We start from the raw sequence: 18,202 nt of genomic DNA, 5'->3' as shown, positions 1-18,202 counted from the left end.
CGATCATTGGCGGCGATCAACACAGACAAACGTGACTGTGTGGCGGCGATCATTGGCGGCGATCAACACAGACAAACGTGACTGTGTGGCGATCATTGGCGGCGATCAACACAGACAAACGTGACTGTGTGGCGATCATTGGCGGCGATCAACACAGACAAACGTGACTGTGTGGCGATCATTGGCGACGATCAACACAGACAAACGTGACTGTGTGGCGGCGATCATTGGTGGCGATCAACACAGACAAACGTGACTGTGTGGCGGCGATCATTGGCGGCGATCAACACAGACAAACGTGACTGTGTGGCGATCATTGGCGGCGATCAACACAGACAAACGTGACTGTGTGGCGGCGATCATTGGCGACTATCAACACAGACAAACGTGACTGTGTGGCGGCGATCATTGGCGGCGATCAACACAGACAAACGTGACTGTGTGGCGGCGATCATTGGCGGCGATCAACACAGACAAACGTGACTGTGTGGCGATCATTGGCGACTATCAACACAGACAAACGTGACTGTGTGGCGGCGATCATTGGCGACTATCAACACAGACAAACGTGACTGTGTGGCGATCATTGGCGGCGATCAACACAGACAAACGTGACTGTGTGGCGGCGATCATTGGCGGCGATCAACACAGACAAACGTGACTGTGTGGCGATCATTGGCGGCGATCAACACAGACAAACGTGACTGTGTGGCGATCATTGGCGGCGATCAACACAGACAAACGTGACTGTCAAAGCTGCATTTAAAGGTCCCGCGCTCCCGACCCGTAGCCACGCGCCGCGCACATGGGCCGAGCTTACATACGCTTTAACATAAAACGCCTATTTTCCTCTTATTTTTGTGTTTTGATGTATTACCAGGTTTTCCTTTACGCCTGGCAGTGCTGGTGTGTGTCCCGCTGCTGAGTCTTGCAAGCTTGCCACGTGTCTTTTTTTTTCTTTTCCACCGAAGAGGGATTTTGAAGACAGCCGCCCAAAATTTCCCACTCCGCCCGGGAATCGAACCCTGGCTCTCTCGATTGTGAGCCGAGTGCGCTAACCACTGCACCACGAAGCCCCCTCAACACCAGACCAGGAAGATCATCTGTATAGTTTTCAGACTCACCAGGATTCACTCAACACCAGCAAGATAATGTTATATATATAGTTTTCAGACTCACCAGGATTAGAAACAGGAGCCGAGTGGGTTGTATACAGTATTGAAACCCCTGTATACGAGAAATAAGTTTATTCACTCTTTGCATACTCTAAAATACATGACAGATATGGACCCTACATATTAACAATCAAATTCAATAACATATGAGGAAGGCAAGTTCTTCTGCGCCATGGTTGTGTAGTTGCTCAGCGGATGAAAAATATACACTGTTAAATGCTTATCCACACATGTACTGTTCACCCGAAGCAACACAACCTCTTCCCGGGATGTAAGAGAGACATTAATAGGCAAAAGACACACACAACTTACAGCCATCAGTGTCTCTCGCCTATAACTATCCTTAATAGACACCAGTTAGCCATCAATGTTCCTCTCTATTCTAAACATACACCATTTAGCCATCAATGTCCTGCTTCTCAAACTGGTCTTAACATACACCATTCAGCCATCAATGTCCTGCTTCTCAAACTGGTCTTAACATACACCATTCAGCCATCAATGTCCTGCTTCTCAAACTGGTCTTAACATACACCATTCAGCCATCAATGTCCTGCTTCTCAAACTGGTCTTAACATACACCATAGCCATCAATGTCCTGCTTCTCAAACTGGTCTTAACATACACCATAGCCATCAATGTCCTGCTTCTCAAACTGGTCTTAACACACACCATAGCCATCAATGTCCTGCTTCTCAAACTGGTCTTAACACACACCATAGCCATCAATGTCCTGCTTCTCAAACTGGTCTTAACACACACCATAGCCATCAATGTCCTGCTTCTCAAACTGGTCTTAACACACACCATAGCCATCAATGTCCTGCTTCTCAAACTGGTCTTAACACACACCATAGCCATCAATGTCCTGCTTCTCAAACTGGTCTTAACATACACCATAGCCATCAATGTCCTGCTTCTCAAACTGGTCTTAACATACATCATAGCCATCAATGTCCTCCTTCTCAAACTGGTCTTAACATACACCATAGCCATCAATGTCCTGCTTCTCAAACTGGTCTTAACATACACCATAGCCATCAATGTCCTGCCTCTGTAACTGGTCTTAACATACACCATAGCCATCAATGTCCTGCTTCTCAAACTGGTCTTAACATACACCATAGCCATCAATGTCCCGCCTCTCAAACTTCTCTTAACACACAGCATTTAGTCACCAGCCTTTCTCTGCTCTCAGTATCGTCAATCCCTCATTCACAAGGAAAACACCCACTCTCTCTACTGCACCAGGCCTGCCCGTGAAAGAATCTTGGTGATGTTGATGTCACAGTTGATGATTCTACGTCAAGCTTCCTTTGTTAGTGTTAATGCCCGATCTGACAGGTGGCTACGGGCGCTAAGCAATTGTTCTGTTACCCGCACATCATCAAGTCTGCTAACATGATCATCGCTGTTTTCTTTGGTCAGGTGCCAGAATCAGCTGGTCTTTGGTCTCTCCCTGAGGGCCAATGCTGTTAAGGAAAAGGAAGCATTCTCCCAGCATTTAAATTTACCTCCAAAAATAGCCATATAGTTAGACTCCCTTCCCCAGTAGCTATGATGCCTCTCAATCAACATCGCAAGAGTTCTCCCAGCATATAAATTTACCTCCAAAAATAGCCAGATAGTTAGACTCCCTTCCCCAGTAGCTATAATGCCTCTCAATCAACATCGCAAGAGTTCTCCCAGCATATAAATTTACCTCCAAAAATAGCCATATAGTTAGACTCACTGTGGCTGTAGGTTAAGACTCCCTTCCCCAGTAGCTATAATGCCTCTCAATCAACATCGCAAGAGTTCTCCCAGCACATAAATTTACCTCCAAAAATAGCCATATAGGTAGACTTAATAGATGGAAATAAAGCCTTCCTCAGTATCTATAATCTCTCTCTAAAACAACATCTCAAGAGTTCTCCCAGCACATAAATTTACCTCCAAAAATACCCATATAGGTAGACTTAATAGATGGAAATAAAGCCTTCCTCAGTATCTATAATCTCTCTCTAAAACAACATCTCAAGAGTTCTCCCAGCACATAAATTTACCTCCAAAAATAGCCATATAGTTAGACTCACTAGATGGAAACAAAGCCTTCCTCAGTATCTATAATGTCTAAATCAACACTTCTGCATGTGATCGGTTCTGCAGACTCCCATTTTCGACTCAATGTAGGTAAAAAGACTCACTAAATCTATATATTAACTCCCTCAAGAACGATAATATCTCCCATCATCAGCTGCAATATATATGTTAGCAAAATCTAAGCAGGCATTAGTCACAAACTGTCCCAGCTCATCAGGAAGCAGTGGGTAACAGTTCTTTCATGGGGCACACTTGCAGAGAGATATATTGACTCTCCTTTCTTTGAACCCATGACTCTGCACAATACCTTTTCATGTGGCAAGTTTCATGGGGAGGATGGAGGGTAAAGTTTGGTTTAGTCGGCGCAACATCTGTGGTCATATGCCGGAGAGAGACAGAAGGGGAAGGAATTATAGGAGAAGGGAACAGTTGGAAAGTTTGGTTTAGTGGGCGCAACATCTGTGGTCATATGCCGGAGAGAGACAGAAGGGGAAGGAATTATAGGAGAAGGGAACAGACCCCAGGAGACAGGACACAACCCCCGATTAATACCTGGTACCCATTCACTGCTGGGTGGACAGGGGCTACGTAGGGTATCGGAAAACCCGCCCAAATTTTCCCACTCCGCCCGGGAATCAAACCCGGGCTCTCTTGGTTGTGAGCCGAGTGTGCTAACCACTGCACCACGAAGCCCACGGAGTAAATGGGGGTGAACTAGCAGGGGAAGAGAGTAACTTGCTATATGAAAAAGACCTACAAAACCACATTGAACTCAAAAGGAGGAGGATTGATAATCTTATCTGCAATTGCACTGCCTAGTCTGTCCGCCTGTCACTACATCACCGTCTGTGGCAGTGATCTGAGGCCCCAACAGTGGTCTAGTTACCGTTAATATTAGGTAATCTCACTGTTATTTATGAGCTTCCACCATCCACAATAACTATGGCATCTGTTATCCTCTTCCCAGTATATTTTAAATGCAATATATGTCTCACAAAATATCCACACGCAGTATATACAAGCTTATCAAAGCGTCACACATGTTCCTAATTGCTGTTGGTTTTTACATGTTCCGGCACAGCAGACACAGAAGCGCGCCACCCAAGACTCCTCCATGTTCTTCTTAGTAGGAAAAACGCATATTGGCAGAGTAGCCCAGCTTGTCCAGGTTAGGGGTGCAGGCGAAGTTGATCATAGGAGGCGGACCGCACATGAGGATCAGTGTGTCATCCTTGGGAGGGTACAGGTGTTCCGAAATCATCTCAGCACTGACGAAGCCTTTGCTGTACTTCCATCCTGACCAGACACGACAAGATGATCAACATTAGCGTCACAGGATTAGGAACGGAGAGCCTGCTAGGGGGTAAATCTAACTTTAAGTCCAATAAAATACAGTGAGTGACTTTTTCATGAGAGTTTGTGAAGTCGGAAGTTGGAAAGTTTGGTTTAGTGGGCGCAACGTCTGTGGTCATATGCCGGAGAGAGACAGAAGGGGAAGGGATTATAGGAGAAGGGAACAGTTGGAAAGTTTGGTTTAGTGGGCGCAACGTCTGTGGTCATATGCTGGAGAGAGACAGAAGGGGAAGGAATTATAGGAGAAGGGAACAGTTGGAAAGTTTGGTTTAGTGGGCGCAACATCTGTGGTCATATGCCGGAGAAAGACAGAAGGGGAAGGAACTATAGGAGAAGGGAACAGTTGGAAAGTTTGGTTTAGTGGGCGCAACGTCTGTGGTCATATGCTGGAGAGAGACAGAAGGGGAAGGAATTATAGGAGAAGGGAACAGTTGGAAAGTTTGGTTTAGTCGGCGCAACATCTGTGGTCATATGCCGGAGAGAGACAGAAGGGGAAGGAGTTATAGGAGAAAGGAACAGTTGGAAAGTTTGGTTTAGTGGGCGCAACATCTGTGGTCATATGCCGGAGAGAGACAGAAGGGGAAGGAATTATAGGAGAAGGGAACAGACCCCAGGAGACGGGACACAACCCCCGATTAATACCTGGTACACTGCTGGGTGGACAGGGGCTACGTAGGGTATCGGAAAAGCCGCCCAAATGTTTCCACTCCGCCTGGGAATCGAACCCAGGCTCTCTCAGTTGTGAGCCGAGTGTGCTAACCACTGCACCACGAAGCCCCCGATGCAACAGGATGACTTTTGCTAACATAAGGGTACCCGCTCACCTTCCTCGGGCCGGTCCACAGTGTACCATAGCTTGAACTTGTCCGGGTTCTGTGCCTGAGCCTCCTCCAACTCCTGCCGCAGAAGAATGTCCGCCTCGGTCTGGTTGGCAAACAGGAGGGCCAGCTGGGTGGTGTCCCCTTCATCCCGGGCCACCTGACGCACCAGCTGCAGCATGGGGGTGATACCAGTGCCACCTGGGGAAGTTGGAAAGTTTGGTTTAGTGGGCGCAACATCTGTGGTCATATACCGGAGAGAGACAGAAGGGGAAGGAATTATAGGAGAAGGAAACAGTTGGAAAGTTTGGTTTAGTGGGCGCAACATCTGTGGTCATATGCCGGAGAGAGACAGAAGGGGAAGGAATTATAGGAGAAGGGAACAGTTGGAAAGTTTGGTTTAGTGGGCGCAACATCTGTGGTCATATGCCGGAGAGAGACAGAAGGGGAAGGAACTATAGGAGAAGGGAATAGTTTGAAAGTTTGGTTTAGTCGGCACAACATCTGTGGTCATATGCCGGAGAGAGACAGAAGGGGAAGGAAGTATAGGAGAAGGGAACAGTTGGAAAGTTTGGTTTAGTCGGCACAACATCTGTGGTCATATGCCAGAGAGAGACAGGAGGGGAAGGAATTATAGGAGAAGGGAACAGTTGGTAAGTTTGGTTTAGTCGGCGCAACATCTGTGGTCATATGCCGGAGAGAGACAGAAGGGGAAGGAATTATAGGAGAAGGAAACAGACCCCAGGAGACAGGACACAACCCCCGATTAATACCTGGTACACTGCTGGGTGGACAGGGGCTACATAGGGTATCGGAAAAGCCGCCCAAATTTTTCCACTCCACCCGGGAGTCGAACCCGGGCTCTCTCGGTTGTGAGCTGAGTGTCCACAGTGGCAGAGAAAGACCTGGGAGTATATGTCACCAGGCTACCAGTGAAGGCCAAATCCAAGCCAATCGCAGCGGACAGGCTAAGTAAGATATGGCACTACCCACATTCAATATAACATAATTTTCTCAGCTTTGTTTGAGGCTGAACATCACGGAAGGAATGGCTATTTACCGACAACAGTGGAGGAGGCCCACATCCCGTCCAACACCACCACCATAGGGAATAAGTGGAAGTTAAACAATGATGGTGATGATGTTTGAGGATGATGACCTTTAGAGTCACTTCAAGCTACAGACAAGCGCAGTGACTCACCAGCGATCATGTTGACCTTCTTGGCAGTGACCAGCGCAGGAGGGGATTTCTTGTCTGGCTTGATGGAGAACACACCGCGGCCCCTGTACTCCAGAAGGCCGGAGGGTCCTCGCACGTCAATGGTCTCACCCACCTTCATGGCGTCGAGGTACTGGCTCATCTTGCCGCCCTCAGGGAACTTGGGGTGAACATTCTTGAAGTACACCTGCATGGGGAAGCTCGTTAGTGGTGCAAGTTTGAAGTGAGGGGAGCATTCTTATCTACACCTGCCTGAAATCATTGCCCGTATTTTAAAACATTTCGTTGCCCAAGTTCATGTATTTGACAAGGCTTTCGTAGGAGTTGTGGGCATTTCCAGGGATAGTTCTATAACCTTGGTGGGAGTTTGACCCTTCCTCTGTACCGTGAACCTAAATAAACACTCATTAGATTAACCTAACCTAACTTAACCTAACCTAACATAACCTAACCTAACCTAACTTAACCTAACCTAACCTAACATAACCTAACCTAACATAACCTAACCTAACTAAGGGTCATTTTATAAGACATTCCGTTGCCCAAGAACACCTATTTGACAAGGCTTTTGTAGGAGTTATGGGCATTTCCAGGAGTAGTTTCATGACCCTGGTGGTAGTGTGACCCTTCCTCTGTACCGTGAACCTAAATAAACACTCATTAGATTAACCTAACCTAACTTAACCTAACCTAACATAACCTAACATAACCTAACTTAACCTAACCTAACATAACCTAACCTAACTTAACCTAACCTAACATAACCTAACCTAACTAAGGGTCATTTTATAAGACATTCCGTTGCCCAAGAACACCTATTTGACAAGGCTTTCCTAGGAGTTGTGGGCATTTCCAGGAGTAGTTTCATGACCCTGGTGGTAGTGTGACCCTTCCTCTGTACCGTGAACCTGAAGAAACACACATTAGAACCCGACTGACCCCCTCTTTGACCTTTAGAAATAGCTGATGTTAGCAGCGAAAGTATCTTATAATGCCGACCTTACCCTTGCCCCATACATTCACTAGGTAAGCACTGGCGATGTAACCTGCAGCTATAAGATATGCTCTCAAGTTTACCTCCCCTACTAAAGACTGGGTGAGGGGGTGAGGGGGTGAGGGGGTTATTTTGCCTGTGTTTCACCGAGCATATTACAGGACTAAGCCACAGGACCTCAGACTACGCAACACATACCCCTTGACTCCCCTGGTGCATGAGAAAGAAGTAATTATATAAGTAAACATCACACACACACAACTCATAATTAAAGTATATACATGTGTAAGAGTTAAATTTTAAGTGCTGCTCAAGTGAAGAATGAATTTAACCCGGTAGCAGCGGGGATCATGTTTCTTAATGGTCCCTCCAAGCGAGAAAAATGAGAAAAAATCACCCCTCACACAAACCATTTCATAATATATATCAAAGCATTTGTGATCAGATTATGTATCATCTATTTTGGGGGGTTTATATCATGGCATAAATTTGGCCCGTCGCTGCTACACGGTAAAGCCACAAATTTGGCCCGTCGCTGCTACACGGTAAAGCCACAAATTTGGCCCGTCGCTGCTACACGGTAAAGCCACAAATTTGGCCCATCCCTGCTACACGGTAAAGCCACAAATTTGGCCCATCGCTGCTACCGGGTTAAAGACTTACAAAAGCAGCATCTATGTAAAAGTTGAGCCTGTGAACTTGTCCCTAAAAGACACTGATATAAAAATTAAACTCTTACACATGTAAATACAGAACATATCTACAATGTTAAGAGAAAATAATGTACCAAACAGATGAATTGCACATATACTGCCTTCCTATAAGAGGGGAATTAACAGAAGGGCGAACGGAAGATCTAACAATCACTTTTTGTCACACAGTGGGGCCGGTGACGAGCATTTCCATAACTAGCTATTTCAAGTCCACCAATAGGAAAAAGTTGGAAAGTTTGGTTTAGTCGGCGCAACATCTGTGGTCATATGCCAGAGAGAGACAGAAGGGGAAGGAATTATAGGAGAAGGGAACAGTTGGAAAGTTTGGTTTAGTGGGTGCAACATCTGTGGTCATATGCCGGAGAGAGACAGAAGGGGAAGGAATTATAGGAGAAGGGAACAGTTGGAAAGTTTGGTTTAGTCGGCGCAACATCTGTGGTCATATGCCAGAGAGACAGAAGGGGAAGGAATTATAGGAGAAGGGAACAGTTGGAAAGTTTGGTTTAGTGGGCGCAACATCTGTGGTCATATGCCGGAGAGAGACAGAAGGGGAAGGAATTATAGGAGAAGGGAACAGACCCCAGGAGACGGGACACAACCCCCGATTAATACCTGGTACACTGCTGGGTGGACAGGGGCTACGTAGGGTATCGGAAAAGCCACCCAAATTTTTCCACTCCGCCTGGGAATCGAACCCGGGCTCTCTCGGTTGTGAGCTGAGTGTGCTAACCACTGCACCACGAAGCCCCATTTCCAAACTAGCGACATTTTTTCAGTCTCAATACTGCTAGACATGGCGCCCCACTGTAATCTATATATAATAACATTGAACCTAACACACTCTTACTGATGCACACAGGTATAAGTTAACATGATGATGCCCACATACTTTCACCACCAGGTCCATGAAGCCCTTGTCCTCATCGCTGGAGACGGGCGTATATGGCCTCACAACCAGGTGGCCATCAATGTGAGCGGAGAGGTAGATGTGCTGGCCGATGGGCAGGCCTGGGAAGGGAGAGAGGCAGGGATGTTAGGATGATCTGTCTCCTTTGATGTTAAAAAAATAAATAAATAAAATAAAATAAAATAAAACAGATATGAGAGCTGGGAGATGGCACACCACCATCAACCCCTTTGCCTCATCAATTTCTCTCCTCAACTTGCCGAGAGATCTTTAAATTTAACCCAGTAGCAGCAACGGGCCAAATTTGTGGCTTTACCGTGTAGCAGCGACGGGCCAAATTTGTGGCTTTACCGTGTAGCAGCGACGGGCCAAATTTGTGGCTTTACCGTGTAGCAGCGACGGGCCAAATTTGTGGCTTTACCGTGTAGCAGCGACGGGCCAAATTTGTGCCATGATATAAACCCCTAAAATAGATGATACATAATCTGATCACAAATGCTTTGATATGTATTATGAAATGGTTTGTGTGAGGGGTGATTTTTTCTCATTTTTCTCGCTTGGAGGGACCATTAAGAAACATGGTCCCCGCTGATACTGGGTTAACTTTGCATCGTTAATTCCTCTTCTCAACTTGCCGGGAAAGCTTTAAATTTAAACTCTCAAGGTCTGCCAATCTGTGGTCTAATAATAATAATAATAATAATAATAATAATAGTAATAGTTGTCCCTCAAATAGTATGGCTTTCAATAGTTTGGTTTTGGTTTTAAATAGATTGCCGTAGAAGATCTTTTAGGATTTTAAAATTTCCTGTTTGTCGTGAAATTTAAAAACCCTTAAAAATCTTCTGAGAAAATACACATAAAACCAAAACCGAGCTATTGAAAACCATACTATTTGAGGGACAACTAATAAAAATCTTCTTAGAAAATACACATAAAACCAAAACCGAGCCATTGAAAACCATACTATTTGAGGGACGACTAATAAAAATCTTCTTAGAAAATACACATAAAACCAAAACCGAACTATTGAAAACCATACTATTTGAGGGACGACTAATAAAAATCTTCTTAGAAAATACACATAAAACCAAAACCGAGCTATTGAAAACCATACTATTTGAGGGATGACTAATAAAAATCTTCTTAGAAAATACACATAAAACCAAAACCGAGCTATTGAAAACCATACTATTTGAGGGACGACTAATAAAAATCTTCTTAGAAAATACACATAAAACCAAAACCGAACTATTGAAAACCATACTATTTGAGGGACGACTAATAAAAATCTTCTTAGAAAATACACATAAAACCAAAACCGAACTATTGAAAACCATACTATTTGAGGGACGACTAATAAAAATCTTCTTAGAAAATACACATAAAACCAAAACCGAACTATTGAAAACCATACTATTTGAGGGACGACTAATAAAAATCTTCTTAGAAAATACACATAAAACCAAAACCGAACTATTGAAAACCATACTATTTGAGGGCCGACTAATAACAATAATAATAATAACAATAACAGAGGCAGACACTCACCCAGGATATGCTCGGGGGAAGGCAACTTGAACCTAAGCTTGCGAGTATCATGAGACAACTCCTCCTTCTCTATCAGCTCCAGTGGGTACTTGACAGTGGGGTCCTGAAGGGTGCGGGGCGGACCTCTCTTCTTTGACAGGTATAGCTTGGTGAGGATGGCCGTGCCCACCACTGTCACCAAGCCCACCACCAGGGGAATGGCCTACAAGAGAGGACAAGGGAATCACCATATAGTGTGGGCGCAACATCTGTGGTCATATGCCGGAGAGAGACAGAAGGGGAAGGAATTATAGGAGAAGGGAACAGTTGGAAAGTTTCGTTTAGTCGGCGCAACATCTGTGGTCATATGCCGGAGAGAGACAGAAGGGGAAGGAATTATAGGAGAAGGGAACAGTTGGAAAGTTTGGTTTAGTCGGCGCAACATCTGTGGTCATATGCCGGAGAGAGACAGAAGGGGAAGGTATTATAGGAGAAGGGAACAGACCCCAGGAGACAGGACACAACCCCTGATTAATACCTGGTACCCATTCACTGCTGGGTGGACAGGGGCTATGTAGGGTATCGGAAAAGCCGCCCAAATTATCCCACTCTGCCTGGGAATCGAACCCGGGCTCTCTCGGTTGTGAGCTGAGTGTGCTAACCACTGCACCACGAAGCTCCCACCGCTCCCAAATCAATATATCTCACTGAAATAACAACTCCATTTTACTTGAATTTGTTTGGCACCCATCATGTTAAACAGAGGGATTAAGGGCATGGATTGGAGTGTGTCCCAGATGCCCCAAAGCCAACTATTAGTATAAAAAACTATTATTTAAAACTCTGAGTGACAACAACCATGGAATTTTAACACAATCATCTTATCATACAGACACACATTACTACCAACTCCACTCAAAAGATAACACCCTCCCCTGGCTGGGCTGAACCCTATGCTGCCCACCAAGCCAGGTCACATGGGGGTCACCAGGGGGCACCAGGACACAAGAGAAATACACATAATTAAGTCAATGAACAGAAAGGCCAGAACCCACATGCAGCCCCGTAACCCTTGTCTTGTGAAGCACCGGGGAATGAGATAAGCTGTAGCATAAATTAATCAACGAAAATAAAATCTAACATGAAAGTTTTAGCCGAGACAAGACTCGGGAACCCTATACAGGTAACTCTTGATTTACGCGAGTTTGGTTTACGCGTTTTTGAAATAACCAAAATCCAAATATATGTTTAATTTACACGATATTTTCACTCATACGTGATATTTTAAGGAGCGTCCAGCAGATGTCACGCAACTGGACTCACACGGCCACACAGCTGGGCTCAGTTCTCCCCGCGCGTCACTTGAACAACAATACAGTACCCACGCTGCTCAACAACAACAACAACACCCTCGCTGCTGTCTGCCACGAGGGAAAGGGCAGCCAGAGGAGGAACCACGAGAGGGAGAGGAGTCAGAGTGATACAGTAGGCAATAAGGGTACAAAACGATCTCTTGTTGGATTTACATTGTTTTGGATTTACGCAAGGACACAATACTCCCGGAAATCGAGAGTTACCTGTATCTATACCTCCGTGGATCATGAGTTATGTTGTAGGTCAATGAGATACATGTCTATAATTGTGTACATGTAGGTACTTATTATGGTATGATGCTCAGTAACCAGTGTTGCTTTCATGAGCTGTTCAGCCGTGCCACTGTGCAAGGCAGATACTTCCAGGTGATACAAAGGAACACAAAGGAAGAACAAACAACAGCAGTCCTTACGAGGCTGTTTGTGACAAGCTACACTATCTAATCAAAGGTGGAAGATGAAGGACAGCAAAATCCAGGTAGCTAAAAGGGTTAATGGTCACAGACTTGCTGAATACAGGTGTTTAAAGTGTTAACCACCACCACCACCACCACCCCCCCCACCACCACCACCATCACCATCCTACCTTGCTGTGATCCATGATGAAGTGTGTCAAGCAAAAGGTGTTTCTGAATCTCAATTATCACACAACCTAAAATAGTTAAAATATGTTAATTTGGCATTGTAACATTTAACATCTACTACACTGTACTCACATACATACATATCTTTTTGTGATGCCTTTGGTCCATTTGTTTGAACTTCAGTGAGTTTAACCTGGTAGCAGTAGGGATAGTGTTTCTTAATGGTCCCTCCGAGTGAGAAAAATGAGAAAAATCACCCCTCACGCAAACCATTTCATAATATATATCAAAGCATTTGGGACCATGTTTCTTAATGGTCCCTCCGAGCGAAAAATGAGAAAAATCACCCCTCCATAAACCATTTCATAATATATATCAAAGCATTTGGGACCATGTTTCTTAATGGTCCCTCCGAGCGAGAAAAATGAGAAAAAATCACCCCTCACACAAACCATTTCATAATATATATCAAAGCATTTGGGATCATGTTTCTTAATGGTCCCTCCGAGTGAGAAAAATGAGAAAAATCACCCCTCACGCAAACCATTTCATAATATATATCAAAGCATTTGGGATCATGTTTCTTAATGGTCCCTCCGAGTGAGAAAAATGAGAAAAATCACCCCTCACGCAAACCATTTCATAATATATATCAAAGCATTTGGGACCATGTTTCTTAATGGTCCCTCCGAGCGAGAAAAATGAGAAAAAATCACCCCTCACGCAAACCATTTCATAATATATATCAAAGCATTTGGGACCATGTTTCTTAATGGTCCCTCCGAGTGAGAAAAATGAGAAAAATCACCCCTCACGCAAACCATTTCATAATATATATCAAAGCATTTGTGATCAGATTATGTATCATCTATTTTTGGGGGTTTATATCATGGCACAAATTTGGCCCGTCGCTGCTACACGGTAAAGCCACAAATTTGGCCCGTCGCTGCTACACGGTGAAGCCACAAATTTGGCCCATCGCTGCTACACGGTAAAGCCACAAATTTGGCCCGTCGCTGCTACATGGTGAAGCCACAAATTTGGCCCGTCGCTGCTACACGGTAAAGCCACAAATTTGGCCCGTCGCTGCTACACGGTGAAGCCACAAATTTGGCCCATCGCTGCTACCGGGTTAAGGAATATTTCACTGCGATTTAACTTTCGTGTCATTTCACTGGTGACAGAGTTTGAGCCTTTAAGCCCCGTTCACACAGTGCCGACTCTGGGCCATGACTCTAGGGTACACGAGGTCTTGGGTGTTGATGTGAAAGGGTCGGGCATGTTTTGAAAGAGGTCTTGAGATTTGCCGAATGCTGCGCCGATGTCGTAACGGGAGTCTGGGGTCGTGAGGGTTAGCAAGACATGTTGGCAGCTAGTTCGCCAAATATCCCAGACAGTCGGCAAGGCACCAAGGGTTGTATTAGACGTCATTTCGTCATCCAAAAACACACATTTGACAAGGCTTTCCTAGGAGTTGTGGGCATTTCCAGGAGTAGTTTTATGACCCTGGTGGTAGTGTGACCCTTCTTCTGTACCATGAACCTAAAGAAACACATATTTGACAAGGCTTTCCTAGGAGTTGTGGGCATTTCCAGGAGTAGTTTTATGACCCTGGTGGTAGTGTGACCCTTCCTCTGTACCATGAACCTAAAGAAACACATATTTGACAAGGCTTTCCTAGGAGTTGTGAGCATTTCCAGTAGTTTTATGACCCTGGTGGTAGTGTGACCCTTCTTCTGTACCATGAACCTAAAGAAACACATATTTGACAAGGCTTTCCTAGGAGTTGTGGGCATTTCCAGGGGTAGTTTTATGACCCTGGTGGTAGTGTGACCCTTCTTCTGTACCATGAACCTAAAGAAACACATATTTGACAAGGCATTCCTAGGAGTTGTGGGCATTTCCAGGGGTAGTTTATTGACCCTGGTGGTAGTGTGACCCTTCCTCTGTACCATGAACCTAAAGAAACACATATTTGACAAGGCTTTCCTAGGAGTTGTGGGCATTTCCAGGAGTAGTTTTATGACCCTGGTGGTAGTGTGACCCTTCCTCTGTACCATGAACCTAAAGAAACACATATTTGACAAGGCTTTCCTAGGAGTTGTGGGCATTTCCAGGAGTAGTTTTATGACCCTGGTGGTAGTGTGACCCTTCTTCTGTACCATGAACCTAAAGAAACACATATTTGACAAGGCTTTCCTAGGAGTTGTGGGCATTTCCAGGAGTAGTTTTATGACCCTGGTGGTAGTGTGACTCTTCCTCTGTACCATGAACCTAAAGAAACACATATTTTACAAGGCTTTCCTAGGAGTTGTGGGCATTTCCAGGGGTAGTTTTATGACCCTGGTGGTAGTGTGACCCTTCCTCTGTACCGTGAACCTAAAGAAACACATATTTGACAAGGCTTTCCTAGGAGTTGTGGGCATTTCCAGGAGTAGTTTTATGACCCTGGTGGTAGTGTGACCCTTCCTCTGTACCGTGAACCTAAAGAAACACATATTTGACAAGGCTTTCCTAGGAGTTGTGAGCATTTCCAGGAGTAGTTTTATGACCCTGGTGGTAGTGTGACCCTTCCTCTGTACCGTGAACCTAAAGAAACACTCATTAGATTAACCTAACCTAACCTAACCTAACTAAGGGCTGTATTCTAAGACATTTCATCATCCAAAAACACATATTTGACAAGGCTTTCCTAGGAGTTGTGGGCATTTCCAGGAGTAGTTTTATGACCCTGGTGGTAGTGTGACCCTTCCTCGGTACTACGAAACTGAAGAAACACTCATTAGAACCCGACTGACCCCCTTCTTGACCTCTAGAAATAACTGACGTGACAAGAGAATGTATCTTATTATACCGACCCAAGACCCCAATAAAACCTTCCCCCCTCCTTGGCGCGTGGGAACCAGATTGTCAGATGGAAAAGTCGCTGGGTTGACGAGGCCCAGAGTCAGCAGTGTGTGAATGGGGCTTAACTCAGCATGCATGAAGGAATATAATATTTTAAAAAGAAGCGTTTCCTCATGAAAAACTTAACTTGGCTGACTTACAAACACTCATTGCACTCATTGTTTCACGCTTGAGTTTTTAAATGTTGTGTTGGTCTACGATAGCGCGGCTTGTCTTGTGACCTGGTTTTGAAGGCGTGGGTATTTGGGTTGGTTGTATTTTAATCGCCTTTTACATGTGAGTTTGTATTTCAATTTAATGCTGTGAAAATCCACTACTTACTAAACCCATCCCAAATCTGTGCGTAAAAGCTACAGACATGTTTAAAAATACTGATATGATGTTAGCCTTTTAGTTAGCTGTGTTTTTGTGTGTTTGATTAAGGCGCAAACTGTTATCTCACGTCAGGTTCAGTGTTCTGTTGCCTGCGTCTCCAGTTGATAGAAGGCATGAGACAACACAACAGCCTTTTAGATAGCTGTGTTTTTGTGTGTCTGATTAAGGCGCGAACTGTTATCTCACGTCAGGTTCAGTGTTCCGTTGCCTGCTTCTCCAGTTGATAGAAGGCATGAGACAACACAATAGCCTTTAAGTTAGCTGTGTTTTTGTGTGTCTGATTAAGGCGCGAACTGTTATCTCACGTCAGGTCCAGTGTGCTGTTCCCTGCTTCTCCAGTTGATAGAAGGCGTGAACCAACACAATAGCCTTTAAGTTAGCTGTGTTTTTGTGTGTCTGATTAAGGCGCGAACTGTTATCTCACGTCAGGTTCAGTGTTCCGTTGCCTGCTTCTCCAGTTGATAGAAGGCATGAGACAACACAATAGCCTTTTAGATAGCTGTGTTTTTGTGTGTCTGATTAAGGCGCGAACAGAGAGACAGACAGCCACACAGAGAGAGAGAGAGAGAGAGAGAGAGAGAGAGAGAGAGGTTCAGTGTTCCGTTGCCTGCTTCTCCAGTTGATAGAAGGCATGAGACAACACAACAGCCTTTTAGTTAAGTGATGTGTGTTATGTGTTGGCCGAGCAGTAGCCTTTAAAAGTTCACAAATACCCAAATAGTCCAAAAACAGCACCTCTTCCCAGCATCATATCTCTGCCGCACTTGAACCTTGACACTTCAGATATATTTCATTGTGGAGAGGAAGGATTAGCGATGATCAGTATAAATTATTATGTTTTCACGGGGCATTGATGAAGGACACCCATCTTTCAAAATCTATCAACACCACCTGCACGCTGCGAGGATGACAATGGTCTCTATCCCGACGCTTACGGGTTAAAACATCTGATACGTCTTGTGAAATTACATGTGATACCCTCTGGCCTGTATACCTCCTGCAGCCCTGTCGATACACACCGGACGGGCTCAAACAAACAAATGCTTAGGATTTCACTAGCCATGGAAACCAACATTGTAAGAAGAGTGATCAGAGAACCAAGGCAGGCTTCAGCGTCAGGAACCAATGGAGTACAACCCAAATTTTCAGCGTCAATCAAGTGTTCCTGAACCACTGAAGATGATATTAAGGGTCGCTTTCAACGTCGTTTTGATCGTTGGCAATGGTGGCGATCGCTGCCTTAGTATTTCCACGGCAAACTGGCCGATAGGGTAGTGGCGGCTGTGGGGTTAGACAAGCCTCGCACCATCTGTGGTCATATGCCGGAGAGAGACAGAAGGGGAAGGAATTATAGGAGAAGGGAACAGTTGGTTTAGTGGGCGCAACATCTGTGGTCATATGCCGGAGAGAGACAGAAGGGGAAGGAATTATAGGAGAAGGGAACAGTTGGAAAGTTTGGTTTAGTGGGCGCAACATCTGTGGTCATATGCCGGAGAGAGAGACAGAAGGGGAAGGAATTATAGGAGAAGGGAACAGTTGGAAAGTTTGGTTTAGTCGGTGCAACATCTGTGGTCATATGCCGGAGAGAGAGACAGAAGGGGAAGGAATTATAGGAGAAGGGAACAGTTGGAAAGTTTGGTTTAGTCGGCGCAACATCTGTGGTCATATGCCGGAGAGACAGAAGGGGAAGGAATTATAGGAGAAGGGAACAGTTGGAAAGTTTGGTTTAGTGGGCGCAACATCTGTGGTCATATGCCGGAGAGAGACAGAAGGGGAAGGAACTATAGGAGAAGGGAACAGACCCCAGGAGACAGGACACAACCCCCGATTAATACCTGGTACCCATTCACTGCTGGGTGGACAGGGGCTACGTTGGGTATCGGAAAAGCTACCCAAATTTTTCCACTCCGCCCGGGAATCGAACCCGGGCTCTCTTGGTTGTGAGCCGAGTGTGCTAACCACTGCAGCACAAAGCCCCTGGGGAGCCTTGGGGGTTCAGGCTCACCAAGAAGGGAGTCAGGTCGTCTTAAAGAATTTCCTCTCATGTGAAACCGAGAGAAAATCAATGTAGTACTGGAGTTTGGGGAAATTGTGCAGACCTTCCCCCCCCCCGGTACACTGCCCCCCCAGCCTGGCACTGACGAGGCTGCTGGGGGTGTCCTGGTTGAAGAC

The 18,202-nt window shown here is 45.2% G+C and overlaps 1 protein-coding gene and 1 long non-coding RNA gene across 14 annotated transcripts in view; both read right to left on the bottom strand.

Moving 5' to 3' along the window:
* Window positions 1-1,232: 1,232 nt before the first annotated feature.
* Window positions 1,233-18,202, bottom strand: part of LOC126987384 (NADH-cytochrome b5 reductase 3-like) — a 17,807-nt gene continuing 837 nt past the window's right edge. Inside the window, exons 2-9 of one of the 13 annotated variants that reach the window (XR_007740882.1) lie at window positions 12,751-12,816; window positions 10,813-11,014; window positions 9,244-9,362; window positions 6,630-6,834; window positions 5,435-5,629; window positions 2,995-4,553; window positions 2,784-2,877; window positions 1,233-2,689 (exon numbers count right to left, since the gene is read on the bottom strand). Coding sequence is in view for 2 of the 13 variants with exons in the window: in XM_050844371.1 (XP_050700328.1) it covers window positions 4,381-4,553; window positions 5,435-5,629; window positions 6,630-6,834; window positions 9,244-9,362; window positions 10,813-11,014; window positions 12,751-12,765 (909 nt within the window). In the remaining 11 variants the exon portion in view is untranslated. Of the gene's footprint in view, window positions 4,554-5,434; window positions 5,630-6,629; window positions 6,835-9,243; window positions 9,363-10,812; window positions 11,015-12,750; window positions 12,817-18,202 lie in introns of all 13 variants that reach the window. The other 12 variants (XR_007740884.1, XR_007740898.1, XR_007740909.1 and 9 more) reach the window with 12 other exon arrangements.
* On the bottom strand, window positions 13,198-14,856 carry LOC126987592 (uncharacterized). The gene is made up of 3 exons (XR_007741041.1): window positions 14,708-14,856; window positions 14,498-14,602; window positions 13,198-14,395 (listed from the first exon to the last, which is right to left on the bottom strand). It is a non-coding gene; the product is annotated as an uncharacterized LOC126987592 (long non-coding RNA).

Source organism: Eriocheir sinensis, chromosome 6 (genome assembly GCF_024679095.1).
Source record: "Eriocheir sinensis breed Jianghai 21 chromosome 6, ASM2467909v1, whole genome shotgun sequence".
NCBI classification, from domain to species: Eukaryota; Metazoa; Arthropoda; class Malacostraca; order Decapoda; family Varunidae; genus Eriocheir; species Eriocheir sinensis.
The sequence above is the reverse complement of the archived record's forward strand: the minus strand, read 5'-3'. Positions and strand labels throughout refer to the sequence as shown.